The 15,154-nt window shown below is 37.6% G+C and overlaps 1 protein-coding gene across 1 annotated transcript; it reads right to left on the bottom strand.

Moving 5' to 3' along the window:
• Positions 1 to 7,273: 7,273 nt before the first annotated feature.
• LOC128237095 (uncharacterized) lies at positions 7,274 to 9,994 on the bottom strand. Its single transcript, XM_052952304.1, has 3 exons — positions 9,739 to 9,994; positions 8,333 to 8,476; positions 7,274 to 7,914 (listed from the first exon to the last, which is right to left on the bottom strand). Exons 1-3 carry the CDS (start codon positions 9,992 to 9,994, stop codon positions 7,472 to 7,474), a joined length of 843 nt encoding a protein of 280 aa, XP_052808264.1. The 3' UTR covers positions 7,274 to 7,471.
• Between the last annotated feature and the right edge of the window lie 5,160 nt (positions 9,995 to 15,154).

Here is a 15,154-nt window from a genome sequence, read left to right as displayed (position 1 = left end):
TATAAGCCTACCTACATCGTAAACTTACAACACTCAGAATGATGATGATGTTAGATAAGGTTTGTACGCTAGCTTCCCGATATAAATACAACACCAACAATGATGTTCAGAATATTCACATCGAACACTAATCGTATCCGTATCTCGAGTGCTCCACCACTTGTTATCTCGAGTGCTCCACTACCTAGTATCTCGAGTGCTCCACCACTTAGTATCTCGAGTGATCCACCACTTGTTATCTCGAGTGCTCCACTACCTCGTATCTCGAGTGCTCCACCACTTAGTATCTAGAGTGCTCCACCACTTAGTATCTAGAGTGCTCCACCACTTACTATCTCGAGTGCTCCACCACTTAGTATCTAGAGTGTTCCACCACTAAGTATATCGAAAGATCCACCATTTTGTATATCGAGTGCTCAACCACTAAGTATCTCGAGTACTCAAACACTTAGTATCTCGAGTGCTCCACCACTTACTATCTAGAGTGCTCCACTACCTAGTATCTCGAGTGCTCCACCACTTAGTATCTAGAGTGCTCCACCACTTAGGATCTAGAGTGCTCCACCACTTACTATCTCGAGTGCTCCACCACTAAGTATCTCGAGTGCTCCACCACTTAGTATCTCGAGTGCTCCACCACTTAGTATATCGAGTGCTCCACCACTTAGTATCTCGAGTGCCCCACCACTTATTATCTCGAGTACTCCACCACATACTATTTCGAGTGCTCCACCACTTACTATCTCGAGTGCTCCACCACTTACTATCTCGAGTGCTCCACTACTTAGTTTTCTAGAGTGCTCCACCACTAAGTATCTCGAGTGCTCCACCACTAAGTATCTCGAGTGCTCCACCACTTAGTATCTCGAGTGTTCCACCATTTAGTTTCTCGAGTGCTCCACCACTTAGTTTCTCGAGTGCTCCCCCGCTTAGTTTCTTGAGTGATCAACCACTTAGTATCTCGGGTGCTCAGTTTCTCGAGTGAACAACGACTAAGTATCTCGAGTGCTCCACTACTTAGTTTCTCGAGTGTACCACTTAGTGTCTCGAGTGCTCCACTACTTAGTTTCTCGAGTGGTCAACCACTTAGTACCCCCAGTGCTTCACCATTTAGTATCTCGAGAGCTCCACCACTTAGTATCTGGAGTGATCAAACACTTAATATCTCGGGTGCTCCACCACTTAGTATATCATTTACTCCACCACTTACAAGTTCGAGTGCTACACTACTTAGCATTTCGAGTGCTCCAAAAGTTTATGGCGAAAGGGTGATCGTAATGTTCTTTAATTATCATTGTTTATACTTGAAGGTGAGCTTCTAAAGATATTTCTGTTCTCGTCGCTATTAAGATAGTAAGCCGAGCGCTCAAGAAAATGAGTTGAGACCCGAGTGCTCGTGATAGTAAGTCGAGATAGCTTACCTGTGACCAGTGCTTTAGAAAGTAAGTTCAGACCCCAGCGCTCGTGATAGTCAGTGGAGAGCTCAAGATAGCCTACCTGGGTTCAGTACTCAAGAAAGTAAGTTCAGACCCGAGCACTCGCGATAGTAAGCCGAGAGCTCAAGATAGCCTACCTGGGTTCAGTGCTCAAGAAAGTAAGTTTAAACCCGAGCACTCGCGATAGTAAGCCGAGAGCTTAAGAAAGCCTACCTGGGCTCAGTGCTCAAGAAAGTAAATTCAGACCCGAGCACTCGCGATAGTAAGCAGAGAGCTCAAGATAGCCTACCTGGGTTCAGTGCTCAAGAAAGTAAGTTCAGACCCGAGCACTCGCGATAGTAAGCCGAGAGCTCAAGATAGCCTACCTGGGCTCAGTGTTCAAGAAAGTAAGTTCAGATCCGAGCACTCGCGATAGTAAGCCGAGAGCTCAAGATAGCCTACCTGGGTTCAGTGCTCAAGAAAGTAAGTTCAGACCCGAGCACTCGCGATAGTAAGCCGAGAGCTCAAGATAGCCTACCTGGGCTCAGTGCTCAAGAAAGTAAGTTCAGACCCGAGCACTCGCGATAGTAAGCCGAGAGCTCAAGATAGCCTACCTGGGTTCAGTGCTCAAGAAAGTAAGTTCAGACCCGAGCACTCGCGATAGTAAGCCGAGAGCTCAAGATAGCCTACCTGGGCTCAGTGCTCAAGAAAGTAAGTAGAGGCCCGAGCACTCGTGATACAAAGTCGTGAGCTAATGATAGCCTACCTGGGCTCAGTGCTCAAGAATGTAAGTTGATACCAGAGCGCTCGTGATAGTAAGTCGAGAGCTCACGATAGCCTACCTGGATCCAGCGCTCGACATTGTAAGTAGAGCTGCGAAGAGAATTTGTGTCCTAAAGAAACATAACGTGAAGTTAGCGGCCTAGCGGCCTAGCGGCGTGAAGTTAGTGGCCTAGCGGTGTGAAATTAGTGGCCTAGCGGCGTGAAGTTAGCGGCCTAGCGGCGTGAAGTTAGCGGCCTAGCGGGCTAGCGGCCCAATATGTTGTCTTATTTTAAAGCATGGATACATGCATTTTCTTCTTAAACAATGATATATTAACTGTTTTTATGCACAAAATATCAATTTGAAGCGATTTTCAACATTTTTTTTTCAAAAAAGTCGATCAAACATTTATCTATTTTAAAGCATGCAAACATGCCTGCTCTTCTTAAACAATGATTTATTTGCTGTTTTTATGCATAAAATATAATTTTGAAGCGATTTTCAACATTTTTTCAAAAAAGTCGATCCTGCGATTCAGCGGCCTAGCGGCCTAGCGGCCTAGCGGCGTGAAGTTAGCGGCCTAGCGGCCTAGCGGCCTAACATGGTATCTTATTTTAAAGCATGGATACATGAATTTTCTTCTTAAACAATGATCTATTAACTGTTTTTATGCACAAAATACCAATTTTGAGCGATTTTCAACATTTTTTTTCAAAAGGCATGTTTGCATGGTTTAAAATAGATATAGGTTTGATCGACATTTTTGAAAAATAATATTGAAAATCGCTCCAAATTGATATTTTGTGCATAAAAACAGTTAATAGATCATTGTTTAAGAAGAAAAGCCATGTATCCATGCTTTAAAATAAGATACCATATTAGGCCGCTAGGCCGCTAACTTCACGCCGCTAGGCCACTAGGCCGCTGAATCGCTTAATCGACTCTTTTGAAAAATTGTTTAAAATCGCTTCAGATTGATCATTTGTGCATATAAATAGCAAATATATCATTGTTTTAGAAGAGCAGGCATGTTTGCATGCTTTAAATAGAAAAAAATGTTTATCAACTTTTTTGAAAAAAATGGTGAAAATCGCTTCAAATTGATATTGTGTGCATAAAAACAGTTAATATATCATTATTTAAGAAGAAAAGGCATGTATTCATGCTTTAAAATAAGATACCATATTAGGCCGATATCTTCACGCCGCTAGGCCGCTGAATCGCTGGATCGACTTTTTTGAACAAAAATTGAAAATCGCTTCAAAATGATATTTTTTGCATATAAACAGCAAATATATCATTGTTTTAGAAGAGCAAGCATGTTTGCATGCTTTAAAATAGATAAATGTTTGATCGACATTTTTGAAAGAAAATGTTGAAAATCGCTTCAAATTGATATTTTGTGCATAAAAACAGTTAATAGATCATTGTTTAAGAAGAAAATTAATGTATCCATGCTTTAAAATAAGATACCATATTAGGCCGATTGGCCGCTAGGCTGCTAATTTCACGCCGCTAGGCCGCTAGGCCGCTGAATCGCTGGATCGACTTTTTTGAAAAAATGTTGAAAATCGCTTCAAAATGATATTTTGTGCATATAAACAGCAAATAGATCATTGTTTTAGAAGAGCAGGCATGTTTGCATGCTTTAAAATAGATAAAGGTTGAGACATTTTTGAAAAAAATGTTGAAATCGCTCCAAATAGATATTTTGTGCATACAAACAGTTAATAGATCATTGTTTAAGAAGAAAATTCATGTATCCATGCTTTAAAATAAGATACCATATTAGGCCGCTTGGCCGCTAGGCTGCTAATTTCACGCCGCTAGGCCGCTAGGCCGCTGAATCGCTGGATCGACTTTTTTGAAAAAATGTTGAAAATCGCTTCAAAATGATATTTTGTGCATATAAACAGCAAATATATCATTGTTTTAGAAGAGCAAGCATGTTTGCATGCTTTAAAATAGATAAATGTTTGATCGACTTTTTTGAAAGAAAATGTTGAAAATCGCTTCAAAATGATATTTTGTGCATAAAAACAGTTAATAGATCATTGTTTAAGAAGAAAATGCATGTATCCATGCTTTAAAATAAGACAACATATTGGGCCGCTAGGCCGCTAATTTCACGCCACTAAGCCGCTAGGCCGCTAACTTCACGCCGCTAGGCCGCTAACTTCACGCTTATGGAGACTATTCGTTGCCAAAAGTCCAGACGTGTAATTCCCACAATGTGCTTCTTAATCGCACTAAATATCTCTTACATTTGTCAATGTAGACGTGCTATTTGTTGTTTCTATTCGTCAGTTTTTCCGTATTGATTTGTCATTTGTCGTTATAGTAGTCAAAATATATATTTGTCAGATCGACCCTGTATAAACTCACTAAAACATAGATCGTATAACTTGCCTTTAACAATACAATATGATGATGTAATTTAGAAAGCCGAATCATGCATAATTATGTAAAACTGCAATCCTACAGTCGACACTCGCATTCGTAAAATGAACATTTGCAGTCCAACAAGTCCAGGTTTACAAAAGTCAATTGACAAGTTCAGAATTAGAAGGATAGACGATTTCGCCTATACCTTATATGGTAAATGTCACCGGAAGAAACGAAGGTGAATGGGCGGAGCTAACGAATCAGATTTTCTTTCGTTTATTTCCGTCGAATTAAGCAAGGGAGATAACATCTTCGCCTACCGCCTGTAAATTCCCGGTTGTAAGTCCGAGTACTCTCTCTTTATTTCACAATAAAAACTAAAATTAACTTCACCTTTTATTTTATTTTGACGATCAATGTTTCTAAATGGGTTATAAATCAACATATTTTAGTCAATTGTAGTTGGGTGTATCTGAGCTGGGCTCACGGACCCAGATTTATACTGCCACTGTCAGTTGTTTTTTTACTTATATACCCAAGCAAGCAAAAATTGTCCATTTATTTTATTTACAAGTGGACCATGGGCGGGTCGTTCAGTGGGGGGGGGGGGCTGTATGGCCTGTGCCCCCCCCCCCAGTTGGCCCGCAAGTAAACTTAAAGGTTATTTTTTTGGTCAATATTTCTCAGAAAAAAAACACTTAATTACGCCATAATGCACCAATATCATAATGATATCCACCTAGTTTTGTCTGATGTTATACATTTACAATCTTAATAAGCATGTATGGTGTAAACGTGTAATTTCAATACATCATTGAAATAAAATATCCATGTGGATGGAAGAACAGCCCTCCAACCAACTTGTGTCCCCCAGTTATGAATTACGGGATCTGCCACTGTGAACCATAACAATCAAGTGGGGGGGGGGGGGGATTTAAAGAACATGAAAAAATAGATATCGTGAGTCTTAGATTAGAAAAACAAACGCGCGATTTTTCCCCTCCAAAAGGGCTAGGTCCGCTTCACCCAAATGTGAAAAAAAGCCCTGACTGTTGAGTGTGGGTGGGGTATAAAAGGTAGCAGCAAGTAATAATTGATTATTAGCAATAAATTGACTTCATCATTAAAATACTTTATTAATTACTTATAAAATAATATTCGTTACAGTATAATGTACGAGTAATATGAAGTTGTAATCTAAGTGTATTTTATCCATACAGTTCCAGCTACCAGGTAAGAAACCTCTGGGGCATCTTAGTGAATAATTGATGAAAGTTTAGATTTTTTTCTTCGTAAATTTTAAATTATCTAATATTACTTGCAATCTTAAACATTACAAAAAGGCAAGAAAGTGTCCTCTAATGGTAGAATTTAAAATAGTGTTTATGGTAATTAAAAGCTGCACTCTCACAGATTGACAGTTTTGACAACCTTTTTTTTGTCCCAGACTCGGCTGATTTTGGCAGCAATGCTTTCTATACAATTAATAAGATTACTCACACTAAAACAGATTTAAATTGTTTGGAAAACTGCCGACTTTTTCATTTTTCTTAAAACGTTACTGTAGTATCACTTTTAGCCATAAAACATCAATTTGCAACGTTAAACTGAAAAACTGCATCTGATCTTTTGTCAGCAGTCTTATACCACTGGTATTCAGACATTTACGCAAAAAGTTGGCTAATTCCAAAACAAAAAATAAAAATAGTTGTCAACACGGTCAATATGTGAGAGTTCAGCTTTAAAAGAAAAATAAGACAATGGGACTTTTCATTCTTGAAGTTTAATTTAATGCTAATGACTTACATTTTGTTGTGTTTGAGTCAAGTATCATTTTGCATACATCTCATTTCATGTCATATGTGCGTATTAATTACTATTATATAGACAAAAACATGTTGTTATATCATATATTATTTTATTCGACATGAAATAATTAATAATCCATCCTGTTTCCAAATCATAGTCCATAATGTCATAATATAGATGATTCGTAATGTCCATAATAAGGTTCGCAATGTCCATGGTCCAAAGTATCCATAATTGGTTTAAATAGAGCCGAGTGATAGCGGAAATTTCCGAAAGACGTAATGAGGAGTTAAGACATGGTTAAGGCGGAGTTAAGACATGGTTAATGCGGAGCTATCTATAAATAAAATTAAATTCGTTCTCGTAAACATGTTCAACTGTAGAACTAAGAACTGAAATCTGTCTCCTACACACCGCAATGTAAAACTCGGCATGTGACGTTCACAGAATGACGTCTGTTGAATAGATGCAAGGAGAATAAAACTCCAATTGGTACAATGAAAAATTAAAATGTGCAGAGTAAAATGTAAACATACAACCGATGAGTTGGCGGTTGTAAAATGTAAATTGGTAAATCATCAATGTTACAAACCTAAAATACACACATACACGTCTGGACTTTTGGCAACGAATAGCCCTCATACACGCCGCTAGGCCGCTGGGCCGCTAACTTCACGCCGCTAGGCCGCTAGGCCGCTAACTTCACGTACATAAGAAACTTCCATGTACTGTGTATGAGTTCACTTAACTAAAGGCGATGGAAGAAACTAAACAAAGAATTAAATCGCTTTATTTGTAAAAGCAAACTACACATGATAAAAGACACATACTCAAATGATAAAACATATCTGAAAATGTTCACGAAATAATATTAAAATGTCGGTGTACAATAATAAAAATAAATGCCAAAATATAGCTCTAATGCTCGACCACCTTTCGTTTCCTATGTTCAAGAAGCACTTAACTAAATATTATTTTCCCAGCTATGTACCAACCGACACAACTTATCCAGTTCGGTACAAAGTTGTAAGATGCACTTGTAAGCCTTTTACTGAACACCATGCTTATCAGTCCGCGGTCCGCCCCGGAGACCGGTTGGTCAAGTGAGGGTCAATTTGTGGATCTCTGCCTCTAGTTCCTGTTCATCCACCGTCAGCCGTGGCCGCCGCACGGAGTGGATCGCTTCCGGATCACCAATCCAGTGCAACTCCGAAAGGGAGGTAATTTGGTCGCTGCCTTCATCCACGCTCTCTTTGGAAGAGTTGTTTGAGGTAGCTCTCTTCTTTTGTCCGAGACTCTTCTTCCTGGTTTTAGGTGATCCCCTAGGTGTTCCGGCGGTGCTAGAACTACCGGAAGAGCTGTAGTGTTTCCGGCTCAGGACGCGCTGCGCGGTAGACATGGAGTTCACGCGCCTGCGCGGACCCTCGTCCTCGTGGGATACTTCCGGTATCTGGAACAGGGAACCGTTATTTCCGGTGTTTAGATTCAGGTCCTCGAACTCCCGGGACCGTCGCCGGTGACTTCGCGCCGCATACGCCCGCCCTGAAATAACACGCGCTTACAATAAGTTGCCAAACATACATGTAGTGAGAACTGAGTGTAAAGACAGTTTTAATCTGACATGAATCTCCCTCGTGCCCGTTTCTGGGTAGAAAGGTGCACTTGGGAAGCCAATGACCGATTCGCTGGTGGGGCCCGGATGAGAGGCGGACATATATACAAACAGAACACTCCGACCATCAAAAACTGTTTCGTACGATTTTATTTAAGGCGATTAAATTAATTGATGACTTGTTATTATTTAAACTACTTTTGGGCTCGTTCCATCATAATATTGCTGGGCATATTATTATTATCGTTTTACAAAACATTCCATCTGCTTATCTATTAAATTTCAAAACTGCACAACACGTACGGAAGAAAGAATACATTATATGCACATGATTATAAAACTCCGTACCCGCACCATGTATGCGCCTGTCAAGCTCAGTGGGTGAGGGAGTGTCGGGGCGGAAGGTGACAGGATATGGCTCCACGGGGATGGGCAGCTCATGCGGTACCGCCCGCTCCTCCTTGCTGACCTTCCGGTGCCCTGACTTGGTATCTGAAACATCACTTTATTTTAGTTGATACAATTCTTTTTAGCTTGTTATGTACATGCTGATATTGACTGCGATGAAGTGCATTATGCGAGTAGAAACCTTTAAAAATGCCAAGTAAGAGAACTAACCGTTTGTAGGCTCGAACTTAAAAGTGGGTCACCTACTCCAGACCCAAATTTCTCGAAACGTCTTTTGTCTTTTATAACATGATTAAGCTAAGCTTATTTTTTCTATAATTTGTGTTATATTTACATTTTTAAGAATTTTAAGATTTTAAATAGTCATAGTCTTTAAGATATTTACAACAAACCATTTTCATTTAATCAAAATCAAAGTTTAGTATGTATTTTGGCTTATTGAGATAAGCTACTTAAACAACAAGTTTCAAGAAATTGGGGCTACAGTGTAGGAACAAAATGAGACGGGGTATTTTGGTGAGTCGGTCAAGTCACAACATAGTCGTCTTTTGTCAGTGTAAATGGTCACATATTAATAAGTACTTCAAATCAAGATGATAAACTTCGTTTTACGAATGACACTGATTTAGAATAACCTCAATAGAGTGTCATCACGTTATGTTGCAATCTGTTTCAAATAAAATATGCGTGTAATTAAAATGCAATTCTATACCTATAAATACATACAAAGTTGGCACGAAAAGCACATTTTACGAACGCAAACCTTAGCATATATATACGAAACGTAAAAACTGATGTGAACTATAATGATAATGAAATACATTTGTATTACTCTACTGGTGCTACAGACGGTGGTGAGGAACTCTGTTAATCAATGAGTAATGGAGTTTGCACAAATATTTGCTGAAGGGTCAATTTATTTTATTATCCTGTTATTGAATTTGGAACCGGGTTCTTGTATTTATTACTATAATCAACTCAAAATGATGTTTTTATCTTCTCACTTGGGAGAATAAATACTTCCAACCGTTGAGTAAACATGCGGCTGCGTTGATAGATTGAATTGTAAACAGAAATGTTGACAGAGATTAAACATGCATATATCACTATGATTTAAATAATCTTAACCTTTTATATATATTTATATATTATATATATTATATATATATATATGTATATATATTTAAAGAATAGAAACAGACACATATTCGTTTCAGAAAAGCGTCCAATAGGTACTTCTTTTTCAAGTTTACCTCGAAAATGCCCATGGCTTTTGGTATAAATATCATGTTTTAAAGTTTGATATCACGTGAATCAGTATGAGAGATAGGAGGATCGAGACTCACCCCTGAGGTTATGGATGATGTGATTCTTTGCTTTCTCAATGTTCATCTGGCGGAGATGTTGTCGCAGCTGCCTCTCCTCGCGTGACAGGCTGGCACTCGCAAGGCGGCGCTCACACTCGATCCCCAGCGTCCGCCTCTGGAGGGAATTCCGTCGCGCGTTGTTCTTCACATTACAGTCCTTAAAGCTTTTGACACTCTCCCGGATGTAGCGGTCCACGTCTGTGTCCGCTCCCGGCCGTGCGGGCTTCACCGACATCAGGGAATGTGATCACCTCTTCCAGCGGAAAGAAACTCCGTTTCGCTACTTCCGATTTCGGCCTACGAGTTTGACTCAAATTTATAATGTCGGCAAATCAAACTCCCTGTTTACTCGTTGCTTAAATACTACTTTTGCAAAAGGCGCTTGTTTAGCACTGTGTTTTTTTATTCATATAATTCACAAACGTCGTAGCTGCTTAAGTTAATATTGTTAAACAATTATAATAAGTCAATAACCTTAAAAAATGTATTAGTCAACGCCTTTGAACAAACGTTTGATAAAGTTTTTGTCACAATCAAGTTTATGTTTCACAAACTTATGTCAACACACCTTAAATTAATAAAATTTGCTAAAAGTGAACGACCCGTTAAATACGGTTTATAGGAAACAATAAGAAAATTCGATTTTCTCATAAAAATGTCTTTGGCCGGCGCTATGTCCTGCAACGAGAAAATATTGTGGTGATAAAAGGCTGTTAAATGTACAACAAGAGTTGTTGACAAACAGATTCCACTATATTAAATTTATATTAAATTCCTGAGCATTGACAGCCATTCGGAACAATTCCATTAATCAAATATTGAGATATTGTTCTTACAATATTTCGAGATATCGATGGAAAACTTGTCTGTGTTCTGATAACTAAACAAACATGAATGGATTTGACTATGCCACAAGTAACAATTGTCTTCTAAAGTATGAACTCTCACTATATATATATATACAAGTGAGAGAGAGAGAGAGAGAGAGAGAGAGAGAGAGGAGCGGTTCGAGGATTTGCCGTTAGTAGGAGCATACTTGGGATTCAATTTAGGACCTGTGTCCTCTTGTCATTTGTTTGTTTCTGTTAAGACGCTCTTACGAATGCATACTTTTTAACAAATATATAACAACCGTATCTTGAAATCGAAGCCAATAAATCGCTGTTTTGATAAGTACCAAGATTTAAAAGCCTGTACTCGACGTTTTTTTACCAAATTGAATTTGGTACCAAGATTTATCCAAGTGTCTTGGTAAACACAAGTATAATGCCCAAGTTATAAATATGTCACATTTGAGTACCTTTCACTTAATTCGCAAAAACGCGAATCAAACCATTTTCTTTTATGTCTATAGATCTTTACAAGTGAGTTCACACAACCATCCACATCTTTCGTAGTAAACACCAGTCTTTGCAATCATGACTATGTCAAGCCTAGATCAAATGTATCACCACGTGTCATAATGTTTTGTTTTCATGGTTTTACATGTTATGGAAGCAAATGACAGTTGTGAAGAATAATGGCCGCTCATAGCTGATCTGGGTGCAACAATCAAAGAAAACGTAAAAATTTGAACCAAAACAAAGGATTAGATAGCTTTTAAAGTATAAGAAAATCGAAGTTGTGGGATTTTCTTATCTTCCCTAATTGCTATTTGACGACATCTACATATTACTAATGACAAAATGAGATTGACACTTGACATATTGAGCCTGTAGTGCTTATATACGCCTGATAAGCCAATGGGTGCGCTCATTTGTCAAAACCCACTAATATACAGTTTCCCTGATTCCCAACAGTTTCCAGTCGAATGACAACACACATCAATACGGAACCGTTTGCTAGGAATCATTTTTTAAGTAACATATACGATTTATCGACGTTTTTTGGCAATAATCTGCTGTTGTTTGCGATTTTTAAAAGAAATAATGTTATAATGCAATTGGTTGCTTCGAACAGTCGGAATTGTGACAGATGTTGCGTAATAGCCGACAGTTCCACTGCCTAATCGTGCACCTCCATTCAATTCCATCCAACAACTTTATCAAATGAGCTTTCATTCTTTCTTGCATTTAAATAGAGAGAAATATATTCATTTAGATAAAAGGAAATATTATATTTTAACTCACCGCGTAAGACGATTTTAATTTTCCAGAACTGTTGGCGTGTTTATTGTAAGCGATACTATAGGACAAGAGTCTGCCTGTTTTCTCTTTTATAGAATGCCCGTGTCTTGAAATGTGTCCACCCGTATCAACACATAACAACCTTGGCCTTAAGAGAAAGTAAAGTATTAAATTTCGGAAACTTAATTTCAACATAGCTGAATATGCGTACAAAGAGCACGTTTTGTTTAATAATTCAAACAAATAGGCCTACCAAACACTTCATTCAAATATTTGTTATTAATCGGAATCTATGAAAGGTTTCTTTTAACGAAGGCGGCCCTGTACTCAGCATGGAGGAGTTTTTTTACCCGCTGAATGGGGTCCAGAAATACTTCACTAATTAACTGTTTGAATAAGGACATTGCTACAATGTTACAGGGTCGATGGACTTGAAAGAACTTTTATTTTCATGTAAGACATAAACACCACGTCTGTGACGCATTTTGATAAAAATCATGCACGCGATCATGAGCCCGTCATTCTATCCTAGCTGCTCTTAGCACTTTAAAAAGAAGAAGGAATCGTCATGAAAGTAAATGTTTTCTTCCATAAGTAAAAACATAGAACAATTTGCACAGTCTTGTTTCGGGACACGCCATGCACACACAAACCGCAATACATGCCTTCTAACTTGTCCTGAAAGTAAGATGTTTTCTTCAAAATGCACAATATGAATAAGTACTTTTGCATATCCCTGTTTCGGGACAAACACAAAAAGTTTGGTGAACATGGTTGTAACGCGAGGAAGGAGGTCAGTTCTAGAATTTATAACAAATGTCTTGGAGCGTGGCCTGGTCTATGACCGATGGATTTCCTGTTTCTACCCCGCCAACCACTTCCACCCCCGTCTCTTCAACAGAAACACAGAAATAAGAGTAGAAAACCCATATTATTAGGAAATGACACCACGTTGTAGCATACGATAACTCTTACAAATAATTATGATATTCCCTTTAACCCTTTAATATGATTTTCCAAAAAACTGTACCTTAGAATAGTTTTCTCATTCTTTCAAACTATAATCCAAACTAGTTTTACGGTCTGGTATTCCAGTGGTAAGCTGGGTTTAAATACTTGGGACACTCATGTGTGGGTGCGTTAAAGCGGATTCAAGCTCGACTTAAGATAAAACAAACCGACTCATAACAATATTTGTTCAGCAATTTCATTTCAACAATTGTCAAGCCCCCGTTAATCAAGAACTGTTTGATTTTCAGTTTGACGTTATGTTCAATGGCTTCTGCTTTAAGGTACTGGTACTGTAGGAAATAAAGTGCCCTTGGTACATGAAAATTGACAGCCAAGTTTACTTTCCCTAAAATTAAGTAAACCTACACTTTTTGGTTGGGAATCTATACGTACCAGCAATATTCAGGGAGCGAAGGTCTCTTAAACAAATGTCTATGACGTCGGAGCAGGTTTGACATTGATATCAAAACAGCATTTACGTATAAGGAGAGATACCATCATATAATCTGACAGTATATGACATTAATAAACAAGGTAAAGTACTTAGACACTCAGGAGAACGCGTATTTACGAAATTAAGAACCTAACCGCCATAATTCGTATCAATTACAAGTACTTCAAATTTGGTTGAATCAGTAAATGGGTCGTTGTGTCATCATGAAATTTGAACTTTGGCATAATCGTGTCACCGTCACACTGCCATCATGATGTTATTTAACTTTTACTCTTCTTTTGATCAGAAAAAATAGTCACATGGAAAATAAAAGTCATTATATATGCACATTTGTATATACTCTACGCGTACATGTACTTATAATTGTATATTATACTCTAAGCACACTATGTACTTATGAGTGTATATACTCTAAGCGCACTATGTACTTATAATTGTATGTACTCTAAGCGCACTATGTACTTATAATTGTATATACTCTAAGCGCACTATGTACTTATAATTGCACATACTCCACGCGTACTATGTACTTATAATTGTATATACTCTACGCGTACTATGTACTTATAATTGTAGATACTCTAAGCGTACTATGTACTTATAATTGTATATATATTATATACTCTACGCGTACTATGTACTTATAATTGTATATACTCTACGCGTACTATGTACTGATAATTGTATATACTCTAAGCGTACTATGTACTTATAATTGTATATATATATATACTCTACGCGTACTATGTACTTATAATTGTATATACTCTACGCGTACTACGTACTTTTAATTGTATATATATACTCTATGCGTACTATGTACTTATAATTGTATATACTCTAAGCGTACTGTGTACTTATAATTGTATATATATACTCTACGCGTACTATGTACTTAAAATTGTATATACTCTAAGCGTACTATGTAGTTATAATTGTATATATATATATTCTACGCGTACTATGTACTTATAATTGTATATACTCTACGCGTACTGTGTACTTATAATTGTATATATTCTACGCGTACTATGTACTTATAATTGTATATACTCTACGCGTACTGTGTACTTATAATTGTATATACTCTACGCGTACTGTGTACTTATAATTGTATATACGCTACGCGTACTGTGTACTTATAATTGTATATACTCTACGCGTACTATGTACTTATAATTGTATATACTCTACGCGTACTTTGTACTTATAATTGTATATATATATATACTCTACGCGTACTGTGTACTTATAATTGTATATACTCTACGCGTACTATGCACTTATAATTGTATATACTCTACGTGTACTATGCACTTATAATTGTATATACTCTTCTTTATAACTATTCGGGCCAGTTTGCCCCGAATTAAGGTGTGTATGGACCGAGGCGTTATGGACCTCAGTGGTGTGTAATATTTTTTAAATATACTCTAAGCGTACTATGTACATCCTCGTTTTACGTAAAAATATACTCTAAGCGTATTATGTACGTATACTTGTATATACTCTAAGCGTACTATGTACATCCTCGTTTTACGTATAATTGTATATACTCTAAGCGAACTATGTACATCCTCGTTTTACGTATAATTGTATATACTCTAAGCGTACTATGTACATCCTCGTTTTACGTATAATTGTATATACTCTACGCGAAATATGTACATCCTCGTTTTACGTAAAAATATACTCTAAGCGAACTATGTACATCCTCGTTTTACGTATAATTGTATATACTCTACGCGAACTATGTACATCCTCGTTTTACGTATAATTGTATATACTCTACGCGAACTATGTA

The sequence above is a fragment of the Mya arenaria genome, chromosome 6 (genome assembly GCF_026914265.1).
Source record: "Mya arenaria isolate MELC-2E11 chromosome 6, ASM2691426v1".
NCBI classification, from domain to species: Eukaryota; Metazoa; Mollusca; class Bivalvia; order Myida; family Myidae; genus Mya; species Mya arenaria.
This window is presented reverse-complemented; position numbering and strand designations above follow the sequence as displayed.